Source organism: Manacus candei, unplaced genomic scaffold (assembly GCF_025592945.1).
Source record: "Manacus candei isolate 608988 ecotype Guabito, Panama unplaced genomic scaffold, ASM2559294v1 h1tg000128l, whole genome shotgun sequence".
Classification (NCBI taxonomy): domain Eukaryota; kingdom Metazoa; phylum Chordata; class Aves; order Passeriformes; family Pipridae; genus Manacus; species Manacus candei.
Window position 1 is genome coordinate 509 of NW_026138176.1, and position 26,541 is coordinate 27,049.

The window sequence follows — 26,541 nt, forward strand, 5'->3', positions numbered from 1 at the left end:
CTTCCAGGGATCAGCCCCGGGCCGGGCTCAGCCTCTCCCGCTTTTCCCGCTGCTCCCGGGATATAAAACCCCCGGAGCTGAGGGGGAGGCACTTTGGGGGCTGTCTGGGTGAGTGTGGCCGTTCCCTGCTCTCCCCAAATCCCGGGAAGAGCAGCCCCTGGGGGAGCTCCCCTGGGGGAGCAGCTCCCGTGGGAAAAACGTGCCCCCCCCCCTCGAGGGTTTTCTGGGTTTTTTTTCCAGGGATGTGGTGTGGGATGGGCACAGGGAGGTGGGGGGAGAGGGGTTGTCCCTGATCCCTGTGGGAGGGAGGAGCAGCTGGAGCTGCTGGAATGTTTGGGGGGGGGTTGGAGCAAAAGGAGGAGGCTGGGAGAGGGAAGGGAAGGGGAGGGAAGGGAAGGAAAAAGGGAAGGTTTGGGAAGGGAAGATTTGGGAAGGGAAGGGAAGGAAAAAGGGAAGGGAAGGTTTGGGAAGGGAAGGAAAGGAAAGGAAAGGAAAGAGGAAAAAGGGAAGGAAAGGAAAAAGGGAAGGGAAACGGCCTTTCCTGTGGGAAGAGGGGCTGGATTGAGCACAGACAGGGGTGGATGAGCTCAGCTCCAAGGCCTGAGTGTGGCAATTCCCGACTTCAGGAAGCCCCAGGAGCGTCGGGATTTGGGGCTTCTTTTGGGATTTGCCGGGATTTGCATCCCTAACACCCCATTCCCCTTTTTTCCCCCCCCCTCCAGCCTCTCCCCCGTGCCCACCATGGGGGACATGAAGACCCCGGACTTCGACGACCTGCTGGCCGCCTTCGACATCCCCGACATCGACGCCAACGAGGCCATCCACGCCGGGCACGAGGAGCCCGACCCGGCCCCCCTCAAAGCCGGCCCGGGGGACCCGGGGACGGGGGCACCCCCCGAGCACGTCCTGCCCCACCCCGACATCTCGGCCGTCAGCGTCATCGTCAAGAACACGGGCTGCCCCGAGCAGCTGGAGCCGCTGGACGGCCGCGGGAAGGACGGGCACGGGACGCTGGGGGGGCACGGGATGGGGGGCACACCGGGGCACGGGATGGGGGGCACACCGGGGCACGGGATGGGGGGCACACCGGGACATGGGATGGGGGGCACACCGGGGCACGGGATGGGGGGCACACCAGGACATGGGATGGGGGCTCGGCTGCTCCACAACGGATTCGGTGCCGCCGCCGACGCGCCGCGGTCGCCCGGGCACAGGGCGGGGGAGTCGGCGGCCAACGGGGAGTGCTGGGCCAAGGAGAAGGGCCCCAAGGCCTTGGATCTCTTCTCCCACTTCAGCCCCGAGCCCGGCGAGGATCCCGCCCTGCTGGACAGAGCCCGCGAGGGCAAAGGCAAGGAGAAGGCGCTGGCGGTGCCCTGCCTGGCCCCGTCCCCCACCAAGGAGCCGCTGGGGGAGGCCTCGGGGGACCTGCCCTCGGCCTTCCCGCAGCCCTTCGAGCCCAACCAGGCCGGCGGCACCGACGGGCCCCGCCCCGGCCCCGCCGTCAAAAAGGAGGAATCCGACTCGGAGGAGCTGCCGGGGCGCCAGCCCAGCCCCAAGGGGTTGGGGACGGCCCTCGGGGACAGCCCCCTGGAGCACCTCAAGTCGGTCACCGTGCGTTATTCCGCCGAGGATTCGCCCCTCCCGGCCTGGCCGGGCTCGGAGGCCGCCCTGGGTGAGGCCGGGGCCGAGGGGAAGCGCTCGCCCCGCGGCAGCCCCCGCGAGCCCTTCTTCAAACCCCCGTCCCCCGGGCTGGCCCCCTCCCCAAAGGACGGGCTCTCCCTCAAGGAGGAGCAGGAAGGGCTGGATAAATCCACGGGGAGCCCGCAGAGCATGTCCAGCGCCGAGGAGGAGGAGGAGGACGAGGAGGAGGAGGAGGAGGAGGAGAACAACAACGACTCGCCTTCCTCCAGCTCCTCGCGGCCGCTCAAGGTCAGGATCAAAACCATCAAGACCTCCTGCGGCAGCATCACCAGGACGGTCACCAGGGTGTCCTCGGACTCGGAGCCGGGCTCCACCAAAGGCCCGGGGGGCGAGCAGAGCTCCCTGGAGGGCACCAAGGAGGACGGGACCCCGGAGCCGCCCCCCAAGGACAAACCGGAGCTGGGCAGCCCCTCGAAGGCGGCGGAAGGGCCCAAGATCGTCAGCGTCCAGCTGGGCAACGGCGCGAAGCTGCAGGGCACGGTGCTGCCCGTGTCCACCATCCAGAGCGCCAGCAGCGCCATGCTCATCGCCGCCAGCGTGGCGCAGCAGAAGTCCGTGGTGCTGCCCGCCAAGCCCGGCAAGGCCGTGGCCAAGAACATCATCAACCTGGTGCCGCAGAGCCTGCCCAGGGTGGACGGCAGGGCCGGCGGTGCCGCGGCGGCGCCGGGCGGGCAGAAGGTGAACGGCGCCGCGGTGGTGATGGTGCAGCCGCAGAAGCCGCCGCCCGCCGTGGCCGGCACCGTCATCTCCCGCAGCCAGTCGAGCCTGGTGGAGGCCTTCAACAAGATCCTCAACAGCAAGAACCTGCTGCCCACCTACAAGCCCAACCTGAACCCGCCCGCCGACGCCAGCCTGGCGCTGCCGCCCTTCGGCTACCGCTGCCTGGAGTGCGGCGACGCCTTCGCGCTGGAGAAGAGCCTGGCGCGGCACTACGACCGGCGCAGCATGAGGATCGAGGTCACCTGCAACCACTGCACCAAGCGCCTGGTGTTCTTCAACAAGTGCAGCCTCCTCCTGCACGCCCGCGAGCACAAGGACAAGGGGCTGGTCATGCAGTGCTCCCACCTGGTCATGCGCCCCATCGCCCTGGACCAGATGGTGGGCCAGCCCGACATCACCCCCCTGGTGCCTGTGGCTTCCTTTCCCGCCGGGAGGGTGGCCCAGGAGGGCCCCGGCGTGGCCAACGGGGCGCAGGAGCCGCCGGTGCTGCCCCTGGGAGGGTCGGAGCAGGGCAGCTACAGCTGCTTCAGGTGCCTGGAGTGCAAGGAGCAGTGCAAGGACAAGGCCGGGCTGGCGGCGCATTTCCAGCAGCAGCAGCAGCAGCAGCAGGGCGGGAGCGCCGGCAGCACGGTGAGGGAAGGGGAGGGAAGGGGGGGAGATGGTGGGAGGGCAGTGGGAGATGGTGGAAGACAGTGGGAGGTGGTGGGAAGGCAGTGGAATGTGGTGGGAGGGCAGTGGGAGGTGGTAGGAGGGCACTGGGAAGGCGATGGGACATGACGGGAAGGCAGTGGGAGATGGTGGAAGACGGGGAGATGATGGGAGGATGGTGGGAGATGATGGGAAGATGGTGGGAGGTGGTGGGAGGCAGTGGGATATGGTGGGATATGGTGGGAGATGGTGGGATATGGTGGGAGATGGTGGGAGATGATGGGAGATGGTGGGAGGGCAGTGGGATATGGTGGGATATGGTGGGAGCTGGTGGGATATAGTGGGATATGGTGGGAGGTGGTGGGAGATGATGGGAGATGGTGGGAGGGCAGTGGGATATGGTGGGATATGGTGGGAGCTGGTGGGATATAGTGGGATATGGTGGGAGCTGGTGGGATATAGTGGGATATATTGGGATATAGTGGGAGCTGGCTGTAACCCCTGGGCAGTGGGATATGGTGGGAGCTGGTGGGAGATGGTGGGAGATGGTGGGATATGGTGGGTTATGGTGGGATATGGTGGGAGCTGGCTGTAACCCCTGGGCAGTGGGATATAGTGGGATATGGTGGGATATGGTGGGAGCTGGCTGTAACCCCTGGCAAACCCGCCGTTCCGGGCGGGCTGACCCCGTGGAATCCCCCCATCCCAGGTGTGCTCCACGTGCCCCATGATCATGTCCAACCGCTGCAGCTTCAGCGCTCACCAGCGCATGCACCGCAGCCGCCCCCCGCACGTCTGCCCGGAATGTGGCGGCAACTTCCTGCTGGCCAACTTCGAGTCCCACCTCAAGGAGTCCTGCCTGCACTTCTCCCGCAGGGTGGGGTACAGGTACGGCCCCGAAATCCCGGGATTCTGTGGGGGGAGGCCCCAAATCCGTCGGGTTTCCCCCCGAACCCACCGCGTTTCCCGTCGGGGCGGATCCGGGTTCCTTCTTCCCTCTGTGAACGTCGTCCTTTGCCCCTTCTCTGCTCTCATCCCATGGGAATTCCCGTCCTCCTGGGGCTTCCTGGGCAGCCTCGATCCCAGCTGGAAGCATCCAAGGCCTGCGGTCCATCCCTGCTGGAATTTGGGATCTGCCAGCGCTGGGATGATCCAGGCTGGAGTTTGGGACTGGCACTGGGTTGGATCCTGGTGGCTGTGGGAGTTTTCCCAGATCCTGGTTTGGATCCTGGTGGCTGGTGGAGTTTTCCCAGATCCCAGAACCAGGTTGGATCCTGGCTGGTGGAATTTTCCCAGGCCCAGCCCTGGGTTGGATCCTGGTCTCTGTGGGATTTTTCCCAGATCCTATTTTGGATCCTGGTGTCTGTGGGACTTTTCCCAGATCCCAACCCTGGGTTGGATCCCGGTGTCTCCCCCTTTCTCCCATTCCCATTCCCATTCCAGGTGCCCCAGCTGTGCCTGTATCCCCTTCCCATTCCCATTCCAGGTGTCCCAACTGTGCCTGTATCCCATTCCCATTATTCCAGGTGTCCCAGCTGCGCCGTGGTCTTCGGGGGGGTGAATTCCATCAAATCCCACATCCAGACTTCCCACTGCGAGGTTTTCCACAAGTGTCCCATCTGTCCCATGGCCTTCAAGTCGGCTCCGAGCGCGCACGCCCACGTGTACACCCAGCACCCGGGATTCGGGAACCAGCAGTCCAAGTGAGTGGGAATCCAAGGAATCCTGGGAATCCCGGGATCCCCTCATTCCAAGGGTTCGTCCTGGAGAAACGGGAGAGGCCCCCTGGGGACGTTGGGGTTGGATATCGGGGGGAATTCCTGCATGGAAAGGGGGGTCGGGGGCTGGGATGGGGGTGTCCAGGGATACAATCCGTGGGAGTGTCCTGGGAATCCGTGGGAATGTCCTGGGAATCCATGGGAATGTCCTGGGAATTGGGGACAGGGATCCCTTGGGAATGTGGAGGGAATGGTGGGATTCGAGGACCTCGGAGGGGTTTTCCAACCTGGACAATCCCGGGATTGTTGGAACTGGGAGTCCCACCCAGTTCCCGGGGTTTTTCCTGCTGGTTTTCCCAGAGTTCCCCGAGGGGTTTTCCTGGGGTTCCTGGGGGTTTTCCTGCTGTTCCTCAGGTGTTTTCCCAGGGCTTTTCCTGGGGTTCCCAAGGGGTGTTCCCGAGGTTTTTCCCAGGGGTGTCCCCAGGAGTTTTCCCAGGGCTTTTCCCAGAGCATTTTCCCAGGGCTTTTCCCGGGGTTCCCGAGGGGTATTCCTGGGGTTTTTCCCAGGGGTTTCCCTGAGGTGTTCCCAGGGCTTTTTCCCAGAGGTTTTCCCTGGCTTTCCAGGGCTTTTCCCCAGGATTCCTGGATTTTTTCCCGATGTTTTTCCCATGGTTTTTCCTGGGCTGCCAACGCCCTGTGGGTGTCCCTGTGTGTGCCCAGGCTGAGCTACAAGTGTCACACGGTGTCCATGTGTGTTCCTGTGTGTGTGACACTGTTCATGTGTGTTCACATGTGTGTTTATATCCCCAGGCTGATCTACAAGTGTGCCATGTGTGACACGGTGTCCATGTGTGTCCATGTATGACACATGTATGACACATGTGTGTGTTTATCCCCCCAGGCTGATCTACAAGTGTGCCATGTGTGACACGGTGTCCCTGTGTGTCCATGTATGACACATGTATGTTTCTGTGCCCCAGGCTGATCTGCAAGTGTGCCATGTGTGACACGGTGTCCGTGTGTGTGTCACACACATGTTCATGTATGTTTATCCCCCCAGGCTGATCTACAAGTGTGCCATGTGTGACACGGTGTCCATGTATGACACATGTATGTTTATCCCCCCAGGCTGATCTACAAGTGTGCCATGTGTGACACGGTGTCCCTGTGTGTCCATGTATGACACATGTATGACACATGTGTGTGTTTATCCCCCCAGGCTGATCTACAAGTGTGCCATGTGTGACACAGTGTCCCTGTGTGTTCCTGTGTGTGTCACACACGTGTTCATGTGTGTTTATCCCCCCAGGCTGATCTACAAGTGTGCCATGTGTGACACGGTGTCCGTGTGTGTGTCACACACGTGTTCATGTATGTTTACATGTATGTTTACCCCCCCAGGCTGATCTACAAGTGTGCCATGTGTGACACGGTGTTCACGCACAAGCCGCTGCTCTCGGCGCACTTTGACCAGCACCTGCTGCCCCAGCGCGTCAGCGTCTTCAAGTGCCCGCAGTGCCCGCTGCTCTTCGCCCAGAAACGCACCATGCTCGAGCACCTCAAGGTCAGGGAAACGGGGAAAAACGGGAAAAAACGGGAAAAATGGGAAAAAAACGGGAAAAACGGGAGAATCCCGACCCACCCGGAGCAGCCCGGGATGGTTCGGGCGACGGGAGGTTCCCTGGGGATGTTTGGGGGTCCCTCCTGAGCTGGAAGGGTTTGTCCTCAGCAGAGGCTTTTCCCTGAACCAGGAGAGCCTTTTATCCCTTAAAAAAAGGGGGGAAAATCAGGGATCCAGGGTCTTTCCTGGCACAGGGAATCCGGGAGCATCCCTAATCCTCTTCCTTGCCTTCCACCTTTCATCTGTGGGATCTTTGAGGTCCCTCCCAAGCCCAAAGTGTTCATCCCCAGTTTATCCCCAGCAGAGACTTTTCCCTGAACCAGGAGAACCTTCTATCCCTTAAAAAAAGGGGGAAAAAAATCAGGGATCCCTGGTCTTTCCTGCCACAGGGAAGGGCTGAATCCATGAGCCTCCCTAATCCTCACGGGGAATCCTGGAACACTTTGGGAACCCCAGGAAAACCCTTGGGGAACAGCAGGAAAACCCCCCAGGAAAACCCCCTCAGGGGGTGATGAGGCCCCTGGAATGGGTTGTTCCTGGAGGGATTCTCCATCCCTGGAGGGATTCTCTGTCCCATTCCTGGAGGGATTCTCCATCCCTGGAGGGATTCTCCATTCCTGGAGAGATTCTCCGTCCCTGGAGAGATTCTCCGTTCCTGGAGGGATTCTCTGTCCCTGGAGGGATCCTCCATTGCTGGAGGAATTCTCTGTTCCTGGAGGGATTCTCCATCCCTGGAGGGATTCTCCATTCCTGGAGGGATTCTCTGTCCCATTCCTGGAGGGATTCTCCATCCCTGGAGGGATCCTCTGTCCCTGGAGGGATTCTCCATCCCTGGAAGGATGTTCCATCCCATCCCAGGCTGGGTTGGAACCACCTGCTCCATGAGAAGTGGATTGGAACGAGCTGATCCCGAAATTCCCTCCCCACCCACCCCCATCCCACGGACGGGCAGAATTCCCAGGAAACCCCCAAATCCCTCCCTTCTGTCCCCCCAGAACACCCACCAGCCCCAGAAGGCCAAGGAGGACGGGGCCCGGAAGGTGCTGCTGACCCCCAAACAGGAGCCCCTGGAGACCCCCGTGTCCAAGGGGTCGGAGGAGTCCAGTTCCTCCACGGAGGAGGACGAGCCCCCGAGCTCCCCGGAGCTGCGCAAGGCCAAGCGCAGCCGCTTCCCGCGGAAAACCGGATCCAAATCCAAGGGCAGCGGCTGGACCTGCGGGGTCTGCCACTCCTGGTTCCCCGAGCGCGACGAGTACGTGGCACACATGAAGAAGGAGCACGGGAAGGTGAGCGGGGAAGGCGGGAATTCCGACCCCCGGGAACGGGGGGGGCGGGAGTGCAACGGCCACGGAGCCGCGGTCGGGATACGGCACGGCCCGGGGTTCCCTGGGATGGGATTCCCTGGGATGGGATTCCACCTGTCCTGGGATTCCCTTGGATGGGATTAGACCTGTCCTGAGATTCCCTTGGATGGGATTCTACCTGTCCTGGGATTCCCTTGGATGGGATTCCATCCATTCTGAGATTCCCTTGGATGGGATTCCCTTGGATGGGATTCCCTTGGATGGGATTCTACCTGTCCTGGGATTCCCTTGGATGGGATTCCCTTGGATGGGATTCCACCTGTCCTGTGCCCCCCCCCCCGGGATGAGATTCCTGAATGGATCCCTGTTTTAGGATCAGGGAATGTCACAGCCCAGAGCAGGGGTGGGACACTCGGGATCAGGGATGGGACACCTGGGATCAGGGATGGGACACTCGGGGTCCTCCTCCCCCAGGACAAACCCCCCGGGGTTGAGATTTGAGGAGCCCGAGTTGCTCCCGATCCCATTGGGCATCCCCTGGGATGGGCAGGGAGTGGGAATGTGAGTCCCCCCCACCCTCTGGAACGGGAATCCCCGTCCCCCCCACCCTCTGGAGTGGGAATCCCAGTCCCCCCCACCCTCTGGAGTGGGAATCCCAGTCCCCCCCACCCTCTGGAGTGGGAATGCGAGTCCCCCCCACCCTCTGGAGTGGGAATCCCAGTCCCCCCCACCCTCTGGAGTGGGAATCCCAGTCCCCCCCCACCCTCTGGAGCGGGATCCCGTCCCTGCCCCGGGCTGAGGCCCCCGTGGTGTCCCCGCAGTCGGTGAAGAAGTTCCCGTGTCACCTCTGCGAACGCTCCTTCTGCTCGGCCCCGAGTCTGCGCCGGCACGTCCGCGTCAACCACGAGGGCATCAAACGGGTCTATCCCTGCAGGTACCCACGGCATCCATCCCCTTCTCCCGGGAAAACTGGGGGGGCTGGAGAACCCCCGGGGGGAGGTTGGATCCGGGCAGGGCAGGAGGGTGGGGAGGTGAAACCGTGGGAGGAGCCGGGAACAGCTCCGGGGTTTTGTTGTTGAGCATGTTTGGGGTTTGGGATTTGGGATTGGGGTGCCAGAGCGGCATTCCCAGGGGAACCAGCAGGGCTTGGGAGCTTCCCGAGGTCCTGTCCCACCCCAGGTACTGCACAGAGGGCAAAAGGACCTTCAGCAGCCGCCTCATCCTGGAGAAGCACATCCAGGTCCGGCACGGGATCAAGGTCACGGACCAGATGAGGAGCCAGGAGGTCGTGATTTCCCGGATCGGGAGCGGCCCCTCCCAGGTATGGGGGGCTCGGGGGGGGCTTGGGGGGGTTTGGGGGGTTTCCTGGTTTGTTCCTGACTCCGTGTCCTGCAGGAAAGTGGGAATGTCCCGTCGGAGATCGCCCAGGATGTGCCCCAGGGTGTGAGGGGCCTGACACGGGGGGGTGGGGATGTTCTGGAGCCCCTGGGATGGGATTCCTGGATGGATCCCTGGATGGGATTCCAGCTGTTCTGGGACCCCTCTGGGATGGGATTCCTGGATGGATCCCTGGATGGGATTCCAGCTGTTCTGGGACCCCTCTGGGATGGGATTCCTGGATGGATCCCTGGATGGAATTCCAGCTGTTCTGGGACCCCCCTTGGATGGGAGTCCTGGATGGGATTCCCACCTGTTCTGGGACCCCCCTGGGATGGAATTCCAGCTGTTCTGGAACCCCCTTGGGCAGGATCCCTGGATGGATTCCTGGATGGGATCCCACCTGTTCTGGGACCCCCCTTGGGTGGGATCCCACAGCTCTTGGTGCCTCCCCATCCCTCGATCCCAGGGAATCCCCCTGGGTGGGATCCCTTCACCGGTCGGTTCCTTCCCATCCCGATTCCCACCGACCCCTCCCGGTCCCTCCCGCAGCTCTCAGGCCGGAAGAGGAAACTCTCCTCGGACGATTCCTGCAGCGAGGAGCCCGACAGCACCACCCCCCCCTCCAAGACCCCCAAGGGGGAGCGCAAGGGCCCCCTGAGGTGCCGCAAGTGCGGGTACTTGGCCAGCAGCGCCTCCGACTTCCAGGAGCACATCCCGCAGCACCGGACTGACGGCAGCTCCCACCAGTGCCGCGAGTGCGGGCTCTGCTTCACCTCCCAGGTGTCCCTCAACCGCCACCGCTTCATCACCCACAAGAAGAAGAAGGGCCCGGGGGACGGGGAGGATCCCGCCCAGGGCCCGCGGAGCCCCCGGGAAGGGGGATCCCAGGGCGCGGGGAGCGACGGGAAGTTGGTGTGCAAGGTGTGCGGGAGGGGCTTCGACAGCCAGCTCAACCTCAAGACCCACTTCAGGACCCACGGCATGGCCTTCATCAGGGCCAGGCAGAACAACAGCCCCGAGAACTGAGGGGCAGCCGCTGGAATTCCCTCTGGAATTCCCCCTCGGGACCCTGCGCAGCGACAGCCCCGAGAACCGAGCGGGGAGCACGACCCGGCCTCTGGAATTCCCTCTGGAATTCCCTCCGGAATTCCCCCTCAGGACCCATGGAGTGGAACAACAGCCCAACAGCCCCGAGAACTGAGCGGGGAGCACGACCCGGCCTCTGGAATTCCCTCTGGAATTCCCTCCGGAATTCCCCCTCAGGGCCCATGGAGTGGAACAACAGCCCAACAGCCCCGAGAACTGAGGGGGGAGCCCGGCCTGGCCTCTGGAATTCCCTCTGGAATTCCCTCGGGACCCTGCGCAACGACAGCCTTGAGAACTGAGTGGGGAACCCGGCCTGGCCTCTGGAATTCCCTCTGGAATTCCCCCTCAGGACCCATGGAGTGGAACAACAGCCCAAGAGCCTCGAGAACTGAGGGAGCCCTCCCTGGGAATTCCCCCTGGATCATCCCCCCTCGGGAATTCCCCCGGGATCCACGGCATTCCCGGTGGGAACAGTGTAAATAACAACCCCGGGCTCCCCTTCCCTCCATCCCGATGAAGGAGCTGGGAAGAGAGAGGAGAACCAGGATGGGATGGGATGAGCTGTCCTGACTCTGTGCCTGAATCTGCTCCTGCCTCATCCCCTGGGAATTGGGGATGATCCCAAATCCCGTGGATTTCGGCTCCGGGAGAGGAGAAGCCACGTCCGGACTCACCGAGGGGCCCTTCCCTGTCCCTGCTCCGGAGCTGGGCAGGACCTGGGACCAAGGGGAGGCTTTTCCACGTCCTCACACAGCAAAAATCCACTTTTTTGGGTGTTTTTTTTTCCGGTTTTCTTTCCCTTTGGGATGTTTTTGTTTTTTTGTTGTTGTTGAGTTTCGCTGGGAGCTGCGGGAAAGGAGCCGATCCCGGACTCCTGGAATGGGGCTGGGCTCCATCAGCCCCTCTGAGGGGTCCCTCATCCATCCCCTGGGATCATCCATCCCCTGGGATCATCCATCCCCTGGGATCATCCATCCCTTGGCATCATCCATCCCTTGGGATCATCCATCCCTTGGCATCATCCATCCCCTGGGATCATCCAGCCCTTGGCATCATCCATCCCTTGGGATCATCCATCCCTTGGGATCATCCATCCCTTGGCATCATCCATCCCTTGGGATCATCCATCGCTCGTGCTGTCCTTGGGACACCCGGCATTCCCTGGGGAGGAGGAGGAGGAGGAAATTCCCCTTTGGATAAGGAATAACAAGCCCAAAAAAACCACCTCTGGGCAAGCCCAGGGACGGGGGGGTCTCCCCACATTCCAACCAGGATCGTGCTGCTCTCCAGGGGAAGGAAAGGAGGGAATTCTGCTCCCAGATCCCGCTCTGGACTGAAACCAGAGAGGCTCCTTCCCTCGTTTTCCCGGCTGCTCCTCTTCCTCGGGATATTTTGGGACCAGGGGGGACCCTCCCCATCACCAGATCCCCCCAAAAAACAGCCGGAAAAGACTCTTTGGACTCGTTATCCCGGGAATTCCCTGTCAATAAACCCCCTCTAACCCTCCCTGTGAACTTGTATCATACACTAAAGGTGACAGAACCAACCAACTGCTGTTGTGATTTTGGGGGTTTGTTTTGCTTTTGTGGGTTTTTTTTTTTGTTGTTTGTTTTTTTTTTCCCTTATTTTGGTTTTTTTTGGGGGTTGATTTCTTGATTTTTATTTTTTTTTTCCCTTGGTTTTCTCCTTTTTTTTTTTTTGGGGGGGGGGGGCAGGGGGTGAATCCTCCCCCCCCCCCTTTGCTGCAGGTGGATTCCAGATGGGGAATTCCAGGAGAGAAAAGGGGGGAGGATTTCAAAGGAAAAGGAGAGGAATCCAAGTGGTTCCCAAATCCCCTGGGCCAGGTGTGACCCCCCCTGTGGGGTGTTGGGGCCTTGACCCTGTAAATGCTGTTTAATAATAGAGAAAATAAAAAAAAAAACCAAACCCTAAAGTTTCTACGAGTTTTAGAGGAAGGAAAAACGTTAAAAAAAGAGAAAAACTATGGCTTTGTAACCTTGGTTTTCAAGCACTTCAGTGCCTTTAGCTGGATTTCTGTTGGGGGGGGGATGAAGGTTTTTGGGGGGTGCACACCTGGATTTTTTTTGGGGGGGAAGGGGGTTGGAGGAATTTGTGCTCCATGAAAGCTCCGGGCACTGCGAGAGGCTCTCAGGAATCCTTTATTCTTGTAGTAATAATGCAATTAATTAAACTTCTAGTGGTTTAACCCCTGCTGTGCCCTGTCTTTGCTTCACCTGTGGCCTGGGGGGGGGTCCAGGGGGTCCTGTGGCCTTCCCCCCCCCCCAAAAAAAAATCTCATCCCAAGGATTTTGGTCCCCATCCCAAAGCTTTTGGTCCTGCCCCAAAACAGGGGGTGGGGAAGGGGCTGAGTGTCCCCTCCTTCCTCCTGGTGTCCCCTTCTTCCTCTTTGTGTCCCCTCTTCCTCCTTGTCCCCCCCCCCCCGAGTGCTGGGACCCCCCCCCTTTGATTGAAACACCCCCCCCTCTCTCCCAGGTGGGTCCTGCCAGCGGGTTTTTGTTTTTTGTTTAAAATAGAATTTTTTTGGTTTTTAATGCTAAATAATCATCATCAACGTGACAAATAATTAGTGCTAAACAAAGAGATTGGAGGGGGGGGGGCACTGAGGGGACACGGGGGGGGGACACTGAGGGGGGGGACACGGGGTTGGGGGGGGACACTGGACGCTGTCAGAGCGTCCCCATCTGACCAGCAGGACGGGCTGAGCCTGGGGGGACATTTGGGGACATTTCGGGGACATTTGGGGTGCAGGGGGGGGGTCACTGCTCTTAAAGCCAAGAGAGGGGTTGGACACACAAGGGGGGGGGGAATTTTGGGGGTGTTTTCCCTTCCCGGGGGGGTCGGGAAGGCTCTGGGTCCTCCCCTCCCCCCAACCCCATCCTGGGGAGACACCCCCGGGATCCCCCCCCCCAAATCCCTGGGAATGGGGGCAGGGAAGGAGCGTCCCAGTCCCAAATCCCAAATTCCTGGAGCAGGGAGCAAGGAGGAGGAGGAGGAGGAGGAGGAGACAGCAGCTCCAGGACCCCCCTGGAATCTCCAGGACCCCCCCTGGAATCTCCAGGACCCTCCAGGACCCCCCCTGGAATTTCCAGGACTCTCCAGGATCCCCCCTGGACCCCGCAGGATCCCCCCTGGAATCTCCAGGACCCCCCTGGAATCTCCAGGACCCTCCAGGACCCCCCTGGAATCCCCAGGACCCCCCCTGGCCGTCCCTGCCCATCCCGGGCGGGGAATCCCTGCAGGGAAGGGACCATCGGGATCCGGCTCTGCTGCCCCCCCCCTTCCCATCCCAAACATTCCATGGATTCCGGGGGGGGCTCCAGGACCACCCCTAAGGGGTTCCCCCCTTTCCTTCCTCCCCCTCCTCCCCCAGCCCCGTTTTCCACATGATTCCATGATTTCCACCAGCGGGGGGGGGATATTTGGGATAGTTTTGCTTGTTTGTGTTTGTTTTTTTTTTTTTTCCTGCTTTTCCTGTTTTTTTTTTTTTTCTTTTTCCTTTTCCATCTCGTTGTTTTCCTGCGGGTTCTTTTTTTTCCTGCGTGTCCTCGGGGTCGGTCCCGCCCCTGGGAAGAGTCTCCCGGGGGGGGGAGGAGAAAGAAAAGACGCCGCTCCCGCTGGAAGCTCCTCCTTCCCCGAGGGCGGGGAGGCGGGATCCGGGTTTTTTTTTTTGGGAATGCGGTCACATGATGCCGTTGGTGAGGTACTGGAAGCCGTCGTAGAGCTTGGTGGTGATGGATCTCATGCTCCCGTCCACCATCTGCTCCACCAGCAGCTGCAGCTGCTCCTCCGTCATGTTCATGTGGAAGCGCTCCTTCAGGTTCCGGATGGTCGAGGAGCCGTGGAAACACGGGAGCTGGGAGCCTGGGAATGGGGAATTCCAGAGTCAGGGGGGAGCTGGGAGCCTGGGAATGGGGAATTCCAGAGTCAGGGGGGAGATGGGAGTCTGGGAATGGGGAATTCCAGAGTCAGGGGGGAGATGGGAGCCTGGGAATGGGGAATTCCAGAGTCAGGGGGGAGATGGGAGCCTGGGAATGGGGAATTCCAGAGTCAGGGGGGGAGATGGGAGTCTGGGAATCAATGGGGGAGCTGGGAACCTGGGAATCGGGGAATCTGGGAATTAGGAGAGGCTGGGAGAGACAGGGAGTCTGGGAATCAATGGGGGAGCTGGGAACCTGGGAATCAGGAATTCGGGAGTCAGGGGGGGAGATGAGAGCCCATGGGATTGCCCCTTTTCCCACCTTGCTGCCCCTTTTCCCACCTTGCTGCCCCTTTTCCCCTGGGATTGCCCCTTTTCCCTGGGATTGCCCCTTTCCCACCTTGCTGCCCCTTTTCCCAGAGCTCCCTTTTCCCTGGGATTGCCCCTTTTCCCTGGGATTGCCCCTTTTCCCATGGGATTGCCCCTTTTCCCCCCTTGCTGCCCCTTTTCCCATGGGATTTTCCCCCCTTGCTGCCCCTTTTCCCGTGGGATTTTCCCACCTTGCTGCCCCTTTTCCCATGGGATTTTCCCACCTTGCTGCCCCTTTTCCCGTGGGATTTTCCCACCTTGCTGCCCCTTTTCCCGTGGGATTTTCCCACCTTGCTGCATGATCTCCACGATCTGCACCACCCTGTCCATGTGTTTCCTGGCTGCAATCAGCCCCTGCAGCATCAGCATCTTGTAGTAGTTGAACATGTCCCCGTCCAGGCCCCCCATCACCTGGTGGGAGAGGGGAGAAAAACCAGGAATGGGGCGGGAATTCCCTCCCAAACCCCCCTGGGGGTGTGCCTGAGCCCCACTCACGTCCACGAACTCGGAGGTGAGTTTGAAGGCCGAGGTCTCGAAGCCCAGGTTCCGGGGGGAGCTGGAGAGGATGAAGCCGAAGTCGATGTGGATGATGTGGCCCTCGGCGTCCAGCAGGATGTTCCCGTTGTGCCTGGCCCGGGCAGAATTCCAGGGAAACCTCGTCATTCCCATTAAACCTCACTATTCCTGTGAAACCTCGTCATTCCCATTAAACCTTGTTATTCCCATTAAACCTTGTCATTCCCGTTAAACCTCGTCATTCCCATTAAACCTTGTCATTCCCATTAAACCTTGTCATTCCCGTTAAACCTTGTTATTCCCATGAAACCTCACTATTCCTGTTAAACCTCGTCATTCCCTTTAAACCTCCTAATTCCCATTAAACATCGTTATTCCCATGAAACGTTATTCCCATGAAAACTCATTATTCCCATGAAACCTCGTCATTCCTGTTAAATCTTGTCATTCCCATGAAACCTCATCATTCCCATTAAACCTTGTCATTCCCATTAAACCTCGTCATTCCCGTGAAACCTCGTTATTCCCATATAAAATATGATTATATAAATATATATATAAATATATATATAAATATATATATGTATTTTTATATATATTTTTATATATATAAATATATATAAAATATATATAAATATATTTATATATTAATATAAATATATTTATATATCATATTATACAAACATAATACAATATATAAATATATTTTATATAGACATTTTATATATATATTTTATATATCAATTTATATATATATTTATATATATATTTTATATATAAAATTGCATTATTTATATATTATATATATTACATACATTATATATTATATATAAATATTTATATACTATCTATAAATAAATATAAAAATGCATTATTTATATATTATATATATTATATATTATATAAAAATATATTTATATATTGCATTATATAATATAATAATTGTATAATAATATATTATATTTATATATACTTATATAAGATTATATAAATAAATTTATTTATATAACAATTAATTATATTTATTTATTTATATAATAGTTGATGTATTTATAATTTATAATTTACATTTAAAATATAATTCAAAAATATAATTTACTTTTATAATTTAGAATAAATTAAATAATTATAAATAACAAATAATTATATTAATTTATATAATAAATTATACATTTATAATTTATAGTTTACATTTAGAATATAATTTAAAATATAATTTACCTTTATAATTTCTAATAAATTAAATAATTATAAATAAATAATTAATAATTTTTAATTTACTTATATAATAAATTATATAATTATAATTTACATTTAAAACATAATTTAAAAATAGACTTTATCTTTATAATTTCTAATAAATAACTGTAAATAAATAATAATAATTAATTAATTTATATAATAAATTATATATTTATAATTTGCATTTATAACTTAATTTAAAAATAGAATTTATAATTTCTAATAAATTAAATAACTAACTAAATAATAAATAATAATTATTAATTTATTTATATATTTATTTTTAGATATATAATAAATTATATATTTATAATCTTGGATTTATAACATAATTTAAAAATAGAATTTATCTTTATAATTTCTAATAAATTAAATAACTTTAAATAAATAATAATTAATAATTATTAATTATTATTAAGTGAGATACTTTTGTGGGATCTTTTCCCGTGGGTTCCTTTCCCCAAAACCACCATTAAAGGGAATCTCTGGGGGGGGAAAAAATGGGAATTTTTTCCTCTGGACACAAACCCGAGGCCCCAAAGCCCTGAGAGAGCCTCTAAAGGTTGTTTGTTGAGGGGTTAAACTGGATTAAATTTAAATTAAATAACTATAAATAATTAATAATTATTAATCCCTTCCCCAAAAATTAAAGGGAATTTCCGAGGGGGGAAAACACGGGAATTTTTCCCTCTGGCCACAAACCCGAGGCCCCAAAGGCCTGAGAGAGCCCCTAAAATCTCCCCTAAGTTGGATTAAGTGGATTTGTCCCCCACCTGTCCTTGACCTGCAGCAGGTAGCACACCAGGCAGTACCCGGCGCAGCTCTGCACGAAGTTCCTCTGGGCGCTCAGGAAGGACTCGGTGTTGTAATTCCCGTGCTCCTGCAGGAAATAATCCAGCAGGGAGAGCAGGGACTGCTTCTTGATCTGGTGGATGGACACGGCGTTGACCACGGGCTCGATCATCCCGCTGTCGGCCGAGATCACCAGGATCTTGTAGGGCTTGATCCACAGCGGGACCCGCTCCTGCTCCCAGATGGACTGCGGGGACAGCGGGGCTTCCTCAGCATCCCGGGAGTCCTCGGGATACTGGGGATTCCTTGGGATCCCGGGGGTTCCTCAGCATCCCGGGGAGTCCTCGGGAGCCTGGGAATTCCTCGGGAGCCTGGGAATTCCTTGGGATCCCTGGGATTCCTCGGGAGCCCGGGGATTCCTCAGCATCCCGGGAATTCCTCGGGAGCCCAGGGAGTCCTCGGGATCCCGAGGGTTCCTCAGGATCCCGGGGAGTCCTCAGCAGCCCGGGGCTTCCTCAGGATCCTGGGGATTCCTCGGGATCCTGGGGATCCCTCAGCAGCCCGGGGAGTCCTCAGGATCCCGGGGGTCCCAAATCCCGAATTCCCCGACCAGATGTCCCCCCCCAGACCTCTCCTGTCATCCCCAGTCCTGGAAGTGCCACCTCCTGGTCTCTCTCAGTGCTCCCAGTCCTGGGAGTGACCCCCCCCAACCTCTCCTATCATTCCCAGACCTCTCCTGCCATTCCCAGTCCTGGAAGTGCCACCTCCCCATCACTTCCAACCCTGGAAGTGACACCTCCCTGTCTCTCCCAGTGCTTCCAGTCCTGGAAGTGACACCTCCAGGTCTCTCCCCATCACTTCCAACCCTGGAAGTGACCACCCCCCAGACCTCTCCTATCATTCCCAGTCCTGGAAGTGCCACCTCCAGGCCTCTCCCATCACTCCCAACCCTGGCAGTGACCCCCCCTCCCAGACCTCTCCTGTCATTCCCAAACCTCTCCTGTCATTCCCAAGTCCTGGAATTGCCACCCCCGGGTCTCTCCCGCTGCTCCCAGCCCTGGCAGTGCTCCCATCCCTGCTCCCAGGCTCACCTGGAGCTGTTTGAGCACCTGGAATGCCAGCAGCTCCTGGCGAAGGTCGTCACCGCACTTGACGATGACGGAGAGGAGCCTCCAGGAGGGGAGGTGTCCGTAGGGAGACCCTTCCCGGATCCTCCTGGAACGGGGAGAGGGAAAAGGGAAGGTTGGGAACGAGGGGGGATCCCTGGTCTGGGGTCTCAGGGCACGCCCAGCCCTCCTCAGGGTAGGGAATTCATCCCATTCCTGAATCCCGGGGCAACTCCGGGGTTGTGAGGATGGAGAGGGGCTGGGAATGGGATCCTGTGGGAATGGGATCCTGTGGGAATAGGATCCTGTGGGAATGGAGAGGGGCTGGGAATGGGATCCTGTGGGAATGGAGAGGGGTTGGGAATGGGATCCTGTGGGAATGGAGAGGGGTTGGGAATGGGATCCTGTGGGAATGGGATCCTGTGGGAATGGAGAGGGGTTGGGAATGAATGGGGGGGATCCTGTGGGAATGGAGAGGGGCTGGAAATGGGGGGGGATCCTGTGGGAATAGAGAGGGGTTGGGAATGGGATCCTGTGGGAATGGGATCCTATGGGAACAGAGAGGGGTTGGGAATGGGGAGGGGATCCTGTGGGAACGGAGAGGGGTTGGGAATGGGATCCTGGTGGGAATGGAGAGGGGCTGGGAATGGGGAGGGGGAAGCTCTGGGTCTTTCCCGCTTCCTTCATGGAATGTGAGGGGGTTGGACACTTCTGGAAGTGCCAAACTTCTTCTGGGAAGAGGCCAAGCCCCGGTGACATCGGAGCTGCCCCGTAAATCCCTGGAAAAGGCCCCGCCCAGGAGCAGGAATTTCCCCCTCCCTGCTCTGATCCCGCCCCGGGAACGGGCGGGGCCGAGAGCCAAGGCCCTGGATAATTCCCGGGGTGACTCCCTGGGATTCCTGGGATGTCCAAAGTCCCCTCCTCACCTGACTTTCTCCTGCCAGGGCTCCTTGAGGGCGACGGCGGACGGATCCTCGGGATCCCTGCGGAAGGAGGTGGGGGTGTGCGCCAGCTGCTCCGACAGCCGCCTCCTGCACCGCGGGAACGCCACAATTCCTTGGATTTGGGGACCAGGAGCATCCCCTGGCACCCCAATTCCACCCCCCAGCCCAGCCCAGGACCCCCCTATCCCAGGTTTTGGAAGAGGGGGCGGCTTCTCCCAAGGCTCTCCTGTGTCCAGGGAGACAATTCCAGCTGCTCCCAAGGCTGAGCCCAGTAGGAATGAGGGTGACACTCCTGGGAGTGCAGGCAGGGCCCACCCCAATCCCAAATCCCAAACTCCCTGACCGGATGTCCCCGGAGCAAATGAAGGTGACACCTCTGGGAGTGCAGGCAGGACCCATCCCAATCCCAAATCCCAAATCCCAAACTCCCTGACCGGATGTCCCCGGTGGGAATAAGGGTGACACCCCTGGGAGTGCAGGCAGGGCCCACCCCAATCCCAAATCCCAAATCCCGATCCCCAATCCTAAATTCCTGACCGGATGTCCCCAGCAGCGATGAGGGACCCACCCCAATCCCAAATCCCGATCCCAAATCCCGATCCGCAATTCCCACCGGATGTCCCCGGCGGCGATGAACACGGGCTCCCGGCTCTCCTGGCTCGTGATGCTGTCCACGGAAAACTGGGAGATGTTGTCACAGCTGTTGGTGTGAACCTCTGGAAGCTGGAAAACAGCGGGAATGTCGTTCCAGGGAAGGGGGGGAGGCTCTGGGAAGGGCAGGGAAGGGCAGGGAAGGAGTTTGGGAGGCTCCGGATCCATCGGGGTGGGAGAGGGGTGGGCACAGCAGGGGGAGGGAGAGACACCCCCAGGGCTCTCCCAGTGCTCCCAGTCTCTCCCAGTGACACCCCCAGGGCTCTCCCAGTGCTCCCAGTCCGGGAAGTGACACCTCCAGGGCTCTCCCAGTGCTCCCAGTCTCTCCCAGTGACACCTCCAGGTCTCTCCCCATCGCTCCCAACCCTGGGAGTGACCCCCCTCCCAGATCTCTCCTATCATTCCCAGACCTCTCCTATCATTCCCACTCCTGGAATTGCTACCTCCAAGTGTCTCCCCATCACTTCCAACCCTGGAAGTGACACCTCCAGGTCTCTCCCATTGCTCCCAATCCTGGGAGTGACCCCCCCAGACCTCTCCTATCATTCCCAGTTCTGGAATTGACACCTCCAGGTCTCTCCCATTGCTCCCAATCCTGGAAGTGACCCCCCCCCAGACCTCTCCTGTCATTCCCAGGGCTGGAAGTGCCACCTCCCCATCACTTCCCATCACTTCCAACTCTGGCAGTGATCCCCTTCCAGACCTCTCCTATCATTCCCAGACCTCTCCTGTCATTCCCACCTCCAAGTGTCTCCCCATCACTTCCAACCCTGGAATTGCCACCTCCAGCCCTCTCCCCTCTCTCCCACTCCCACAGCCAACCCTCCCACCCCCTGGACACTCCACTCCACCCACTCCCCTCACTCCAACCCCCCCCTTTTCCCACCGAATTCCGACCCCCCTTTATCCCGCCCCTCACTCCCAGCGCTCCAGCACCTCCACCTGGAGCTCCCCGATGTCGTCCACGGACCAGGCCTCGTCGTCGTTGTCGTAGTTGGGGACGGTGCTGAAGCTGCCCGTCCTCTGCTCGTGGCCCATGCCCACCTCGGGGAGGTTCTCGGCCGAGCGCGTGCTCCGGATCCGGTTCTCCGGGATCCGGGCGGGGACATTCGCTGTGTCGAAATTGTCACATTCAAGCACTTCCACGTAGATTAAATAGGGAGCCTGAGGGAGGAACCACGGGAGAGGGGGGTCAGGGGGAGAGGTGGGGTGTTTGGGATCCTTGGGAGGGGGAAAATCCAGGGGTTTTGGTGGATACGGAGCAGGGAAGGGGCTGGAGCTCGCGGAGGGGGAATTGGGGGGATGGAGGATCTTGGGGGGGTTTGTCTCCATCCCAGATGCCTCACAGAGCTCCCAGTGCTCCCAGTCCTGGAAGCGACACCTCCGGGTCTATCCCAGTGCTCCCAGTCCTGGCAGTGACACCTCCGGGTCTATCCCATCGCTCCCAGTCCTGGGAGTGACCCCCCCAGACCTCTCCTATCATTCCCAATCCTGGAAATGACCCTCCCACCCCTCTCCCAAAACATCCCAACCCCAGGCACCCCTGACCATCCTCCCACCTTTCCATCCCTGTTCCCATTCCCATTCCCACCTTATCCTTGGAGTTGAGCACCACAGCCTGGGAATGGGGCACCCTGGGCACCCTCTATCCCTGTTCCCATTCCCATTCCCACCTTGTCCTTGGAGTTGAGCACCACAGACTGGGAATGTGGCACCCTGGGCACCCTCTATCCCTGCTCCCATCCCCATTCCCACCTTGTCCTTGGAGTTGAGCACCACAGACTGGGAGTGGGGCACCCTGGGCACCCTCTATCCCTGTTCCCATTCCCATTCCCACCTTATCCTTGGAGTTGAGCACCACGGCCTGGGAGTGGGGCACCCTGACCACGTGGTGCTCGAAGCCGGCCGTGGGCAGCCAGGCCCGGGCGGGCAGTTTGTGGTTGAGCAGCGACAGCTCCGACACCAAACGTTGGGTTTTCTGCTCCTTGGTGGGCAGGGTGGCCAAACGCTTCCCGATGGAAATCAGGGACTGGATGAACTCCCGCTCCGGGGCCAGGCGGGCCGGCTGGAAAAACGGGAATGGTGGGGGGGAAAAGGGGAGAGGGGAGGGGAAAAGGGAATGGGGAAGGGAAAAGGGGTTGGGGGAGGAAGGATGGAAAGTTGAGGGGGAAAAAGGGGGATGGGGAAGGGAGGATTGAAGGTTTAGGAGGAAAAAGGGGATAGGGAAGGGAAAAAGGGGTTGGAGGAGGGAAAAGGGGTTGGGGAAGGGAAAAGGGGGATAGGGAAGGGAAAAAAGGGATGGGGAGGGGAAAAGGGGATAGGGAAGGGAAAAAGGGGATAGGGAAGGGAAAAAAGGGATAGGGAAGGGAAAAAGGGGATAGGGAAGGGAAAAAGGGGATAGGGAAGGAAGGATGGAAGGTTTAGGGGGAAAAAGGGGATAGGGAAGGGAGAAAGGTGTTAGGAAGGGGAAAAGTCTGCACCCCCCCAGACTCAGACCTACATCCCCCCAGACTCAGCCCTACACCCCCCCAGACTCAGCCCTACACCCCCCCAGACTCAGCCCTACAGCCTCCCAGACTCAGCCCTACACCCCCCCAGACTCAGCCCTACACCCTCCCCCAAACTCAGCCCTGCACCCCCCCAGACTCAGCCCTGCCCCCCCGGCCTCACCTCCTCGTCGCTCTCCACCTTGGGGTTGCTGGCCGTGCGTTTCAGGTTGCTGCTCAGGCTGATGGAGGCCGTGGCGTCCGACTTGGACCTCTGGTGAGTCCTCTTGGAGGGCGACAGCCCCGTCGTGCCGTCCTGGCCCAGGCCCTGCCCCGGCACCCCCCCAACCACCGCCGCCGAGGAGGAGCAGGAGGAGGAGGAGGAGGAGGAAGGAGGCAGCTCCCGGCGCCGCTGCTGCCCCAGGGCCGAGCTGGGCTTGAGCTCGTCGGAGAGGATGAGGCGGCGCAGCTTGGTGCCGCGGGAGTGGCGCTGGGTGGAGATGTGCATGTCGGAGGAGAGGGCCCCCAGCAGCAGCGCGCACTGCAGCGAGAAGTCGACGCTCTGGCGGCAGCGGTGCACGATGTAGGGCTTGATGGCGTCGCCCACGTCCTCGTCCATGTGGATGTACATGTTGAGCAGCTGCGGGAGGTAGAAGTCCACGTCCTCGTGGCGGAAGCAGAAGAGCCGGTTGCCGATGTAGGCCTGCACGCCGGGCTCCTTGGAGTTGTACAGGTAGGAGATGGCCATGGAGATGTCGAAGAGCTTCGACTCGAAGAGCCGCAGGAGCCACGACTGCTTGGCCGAGTTGTTCTTCTGCCGCCGCCGCGCCGTCTTCACCGTGTTGGCCGCGCCCTCCTCGTCCTCCTCGCGGAGCCGGGGCTCGTCCAGGCAGCGGATCTCGCAGCCCTCGCCGGCGTCCCCGTTGGGGACGGCCCCGTGCAGCAGCTTCACCTTCTCCAGCACCTCCTCGCAGGCCTTCTGGGCCACCTCGGGGTCGATGAGGGCCAGCTCGCCCACGCCCTCCGAGATGACGCTCAGGGACGTCCCCCCGTTGTTCCCTTGGGGCGCCGGATCCGGGCCCGGCCCGCGGCGGGGATCGGGGTCCGCGCCCGAGTCTCCCATAGCGGCGGCGGGGCGGGACGGCTCAGAGCTGGGGGCAGAACGGGGGGAACGGGATGAAATCGGGGAGCAGGGACTGGGATCCGGGCTGGGATGGACCCAAAGGGATGAGGGGAGGTTTGGTGGGACCTCCTGGAAGAGACTTTGGAGAAGGGATGAAGTTGTGCTGGGATGAAGGGGAGGTTTGGTGGAATCTCCTGGAAGAACCTTTGGAAAGGGATGAAGTCAAGGAGCAGGGACTGGGATCCATGTTGGGATGAAGGGGAGGTTTGGTGGAACCTCCTGGAAAAGCCTTTGGAGAAGGGATGAAGTGGCAGAGCAGGGACTGGGATCTGTGCTGGGATGAAGGGGAGGTTTGGTGGGACCTCCTGGAAGAACCTTTGGAACGGGATGAAGTTGTGTTGGGATGGGCCTGAAGGGAAGGGGAGGTTTGGTGGAACCTCCTGGAAAAGCCTTTGGAAAAGGGAAGGTGCCCCCAAGCCAAGACAAGTCGGGTTGGAAAGGTCTCCTGACCACCCCCCCCCTCCAACTTCCAGATCCCGGATCTTCCAGGTCTTCCAACCCCCTCCCAAAGCTTGGAGAGAGGACTGGGAACATCCCTGGGCACAAACCTCCCCATTGCCACGACGACCAAACCCACCCAGGGAAAGGAAAGGGGAAAAAAACCCCAAAGGACCAACCAGGTGGAATTGTTATTATGGAATTGTTCTCATTCTTATGGAATTATTGTTATTATTATTGAATTGATGTTATTAGTATTATTATTACTGAATTATTATTATTTTGGAATTATTCTCATTCTTATGGAATTATTGTTGCTATTATGGAATTGATATTATTATTATTATTATGGAATTATTATTTTGGAATTATTATTTTGGAATTATTATTTTGGAATTGTTCTCATTCTTAGGGAATTCTTGTTGTTATTATTGAATTGATATTATTATTATTATTATTACTGAATTATTATTATGGATTTGCTATTATGGATTAAATGGGATTGGGATAAAATGGGATTGGGATAAAATGGGATTGGGATAAAACAGAATTGGGATAAAACAGAATTGGGATAAAACAGAATGGGGATAAAATATTCTCAGGATAAAACATTCTTGAGATAAAACAGTCTTGGGATAAAATATTCTTGGGATAAAACATTCCTGGGACAAAAGACAAGCCACGTTGCAAGAAATGCAGGAGGAGAAGGAGGAATTCCAAGGCCAAGGGGAGACACCCCTAATTCCCTAATCCTGTGTATCCACAGCAACTCTTAATAATTCTAGTAATTGTGAATAAATGATCGGTTGTTTTAATAATTAACGAGCTGCTCCAGTGTCCTCCTGGGAAAAGGGGAAGCCCCAGCCTGGCATTCCCAGCACTTCCTTCATTCCTTCCTCCTCCACGTGGGAAGGAGGCAAATCCAGGGATTTACATAGAAATGAAAAGAGATTTAAAAAAAAAAAACTCCCCAAAGCTTCTCCCACCTCCCAGAGAGAGGGAGAAGTGTCCCAGCCCTCTGGAAAAGGGGTGGATTGGCCAAGGAAGCCCTTCCCAAATCCCAAATCCCAAACACATCCAGCCTTTTCCCTCTTCCTGGGGTTGGATTCTGACCCCTGAGCAAACCCTTCCATGCCAGCTTCCCAAGCATTCCAAACCCCTGGAGCATTCCAGCCTGGGAATTTTCCTCCTCCTCCTCCCGTGGATCCCAAGGTGCCACATTCCCACACCTGTTTTATTCAGGCAAATTCCCTGTTTTCCAGGTGCTTCTCCAAAGCCTGGTTGGAAACAAGCTGGGAGGAATGACTCCAGGAATGACTCCAGGAATGACTCCAGGGCTCATCCTGATCCCTCAGGATCCACAGGAGACCAGGAATGATTCCAGGAATGACTCCAGGGCTCATCCTGATCCCTCAGGATCCACAGGAGTCCAGGAATGACTCCAGGGCTCATCCTGATCCCTGGGGATCCACAGGAGTCCAGGAATGACTCCAGGAATGACTCTGATCCCTGGGGATCCACAGGAGTCCAGGAATGACTCCAGGGCTGATCCCTGGAGATCCACAGGAGTCCAGGAATGACTCCAGGGCTCATCCTGATCCCTGGGGATCCACAGGAGCCAAGGAACGACCTGTTCACACGGAGAACGACGAAGTTCCCAAGGGAAATCCAAACCCTCTGCTCTGGGAAAAGAGCTGGAAAAGCAGCATTTCCTTCCCCCCCCCCACTCCAGGCCTGTGCCCGGTTCCTCCCCCTTTGGGAAGCGAAAAGAAACCAAAAGGGAGGGGATTCACCGCGATTATTTCTCCTCGTTAAAGTTCCCAACAACTCGCAGGCGAAGTTTTAAGGGAGGAGGGGGTAAAAACACACCTCGGGCTTTTTAGGTCGGGGTTCGGGGCGACCCCAAAGCTCGGGGGGGGGGGGGGGAGGAAAGGCCCTAAAATCAGGAGGGACAGCGCGGAAAAGCGGCTGGAAAAGGGGCTGGAAAAGGGTCATTGCGACACTTCCCGGGGGTTGTTTTTATCCCCCCCCATCCCATTCCCGGGGGAAGGGGCAGGGATGGCGGGGTCGGGGATGGCGGTACCTGCAGCGGTCCCATCCCGCGCGGCTCCGCTCGGGGGTCGCCACACACGGGCCGGCGCTCGGGGCGGCTCATCCTGGGCCACGGCGAAAGGAAAAAAAAAATAAAAATATAGACGTACCAAAAAAAAAAATATCCCACGGAACAAAACAAACAAACAAACAAACAAACAAAAAAAAAAAAAAAAAAAAGAGCGGAGGAGGCGATTTCGTTATTTCCCTGCGCCACGAAGCGCTCGGCGGAGGAGGAGGAGGAGGAGGAGGAGGAGGAGGAGGAGGAGGAAGAGGCCGATGAGGAAGGGGCGGGGGGGGGACGGAGGGAAGGCCGCGCTGTGAGGGGAGGGGGGGGGGGTGCCGGGGCGGAGCGAGGCGGGGGCGGCGGCGGGGCCGGGCTCACCTCGGGGCGGGCGGGGGGTGGCCGGAGGGGTCGGAGGGGTTTGGGAGCGGAGCGGGGGCCGGAGCGGGGGCCGGAGCGGGGCCGGAGCGGGGCCGCTCTCGGAGCCTCCCCAAGCCCGGAGCGGGGCCGGAGCGGGGCCGGAGCGGGGGCCGGAGCGGGGGCCGGAGCGGGGCCGGAGCGGGGGCCGGAGCGGGGCCGCTCTCGGAGCCTCCCCAAGCCCGGC

The 26,541-nt window shown here is 57.5% G+C and overlaps 2 protein-coding genes and 1 long non-coding RNA gene across 4 annotated transcripts; 1 reads left to right on the forward strand and 2 right to left on the reverse strand.

Moving 5' to 3' along the window:
- Window positions 1-527: 527 nt before the first annotated feature.
- Window positions 528-12,303, forward strand: ZNF687 (zinc finger protein 687). Its single transcript, XM_051771009.1, has 9 exons — window positions 528-999; window positions 1,138-3,051; window positions 3,779-3,957; window positions 4,596-4,772; window positions 6,189-6,351; window positions 7,404-7,694; window positions 8,534-8,646; window positions 8,892-9,033; window positions 9,642-12,303. Exons 1-9 carry the CDS (start codon window positions 742-744, stop codon window positions 10,116-10,118), a joined length of 3,714 nt encoding a protein of 1,237 aa, XP_051626969.1. The 5' UTR covers window positions 528-741; the 3' UTR covers window positions 10,119-12,303.
- An 11-nt stretch (window positions 12,304-12,314) lies between these two features.
- On the reverse strand, window positions 12,315-13,377 carry LOC127462415 (uncharacterized). The gene is made up of 2 exons (XR_007900442.1): window positions 13,344-13,377; window positions 12,315-13,223 (listed from the first exon to the last, which is right to left on the reverse strand). It is a non-coding gene; the product is annotated as an uncharacterized LOC127462415 (long non-coding RNA).
- A 250-nt stretch (window positions 13,378-13,627) lies between these two features.
- On the reverse strand, window positions 13,628-26,527 carry PI4KB (phosphatidylinositol 4-kinase beta). Of its 2 annotated transcripts, none has more exons than XM_051771008.1 (12): window positions 26,319-26,527; window positions 25,926-25,998; window positions 22,406-23,372; window positions 21,573-21,800; window positions 20,678-20,899; window positions 19,698-19,807; window positions 19,067-19,171; window positions 18,126-18,249; window positions 17,016-17,281; window positions 14,980-15,112; window positions 14,775-14,895; window positions 13,628-14,060 (listed from the first exon to the last, which is right to left on the reverse strand). In XM_051771008.1, the coding sequence occupies exons 3-12, from the start codon at window positions 23,342-23,344 to the stop codon at window positions 13,879-13,881; spliced, it is 2,430 nt and encodes an 809-aa protein (XP_051626968.1). In that variant the 5' UTR covers window positions 23,345-23,372; window positions 25,926-25,998; window positions 26,319-26,527; the 3' UTR covers window positions 13,628-13,878. The 2 variants fall into 2 exon arrangements, with proteins under 2 accessions (XP_051626968.1, XP_051626967.1); XM_051771007.1 differs by having other exon boundaries at window positions 20,672-20,899; window positions 26,319-26,526.
- Between the last annotated feature and the right edge of the window lie 14 nt (window positions 26,528-26,541).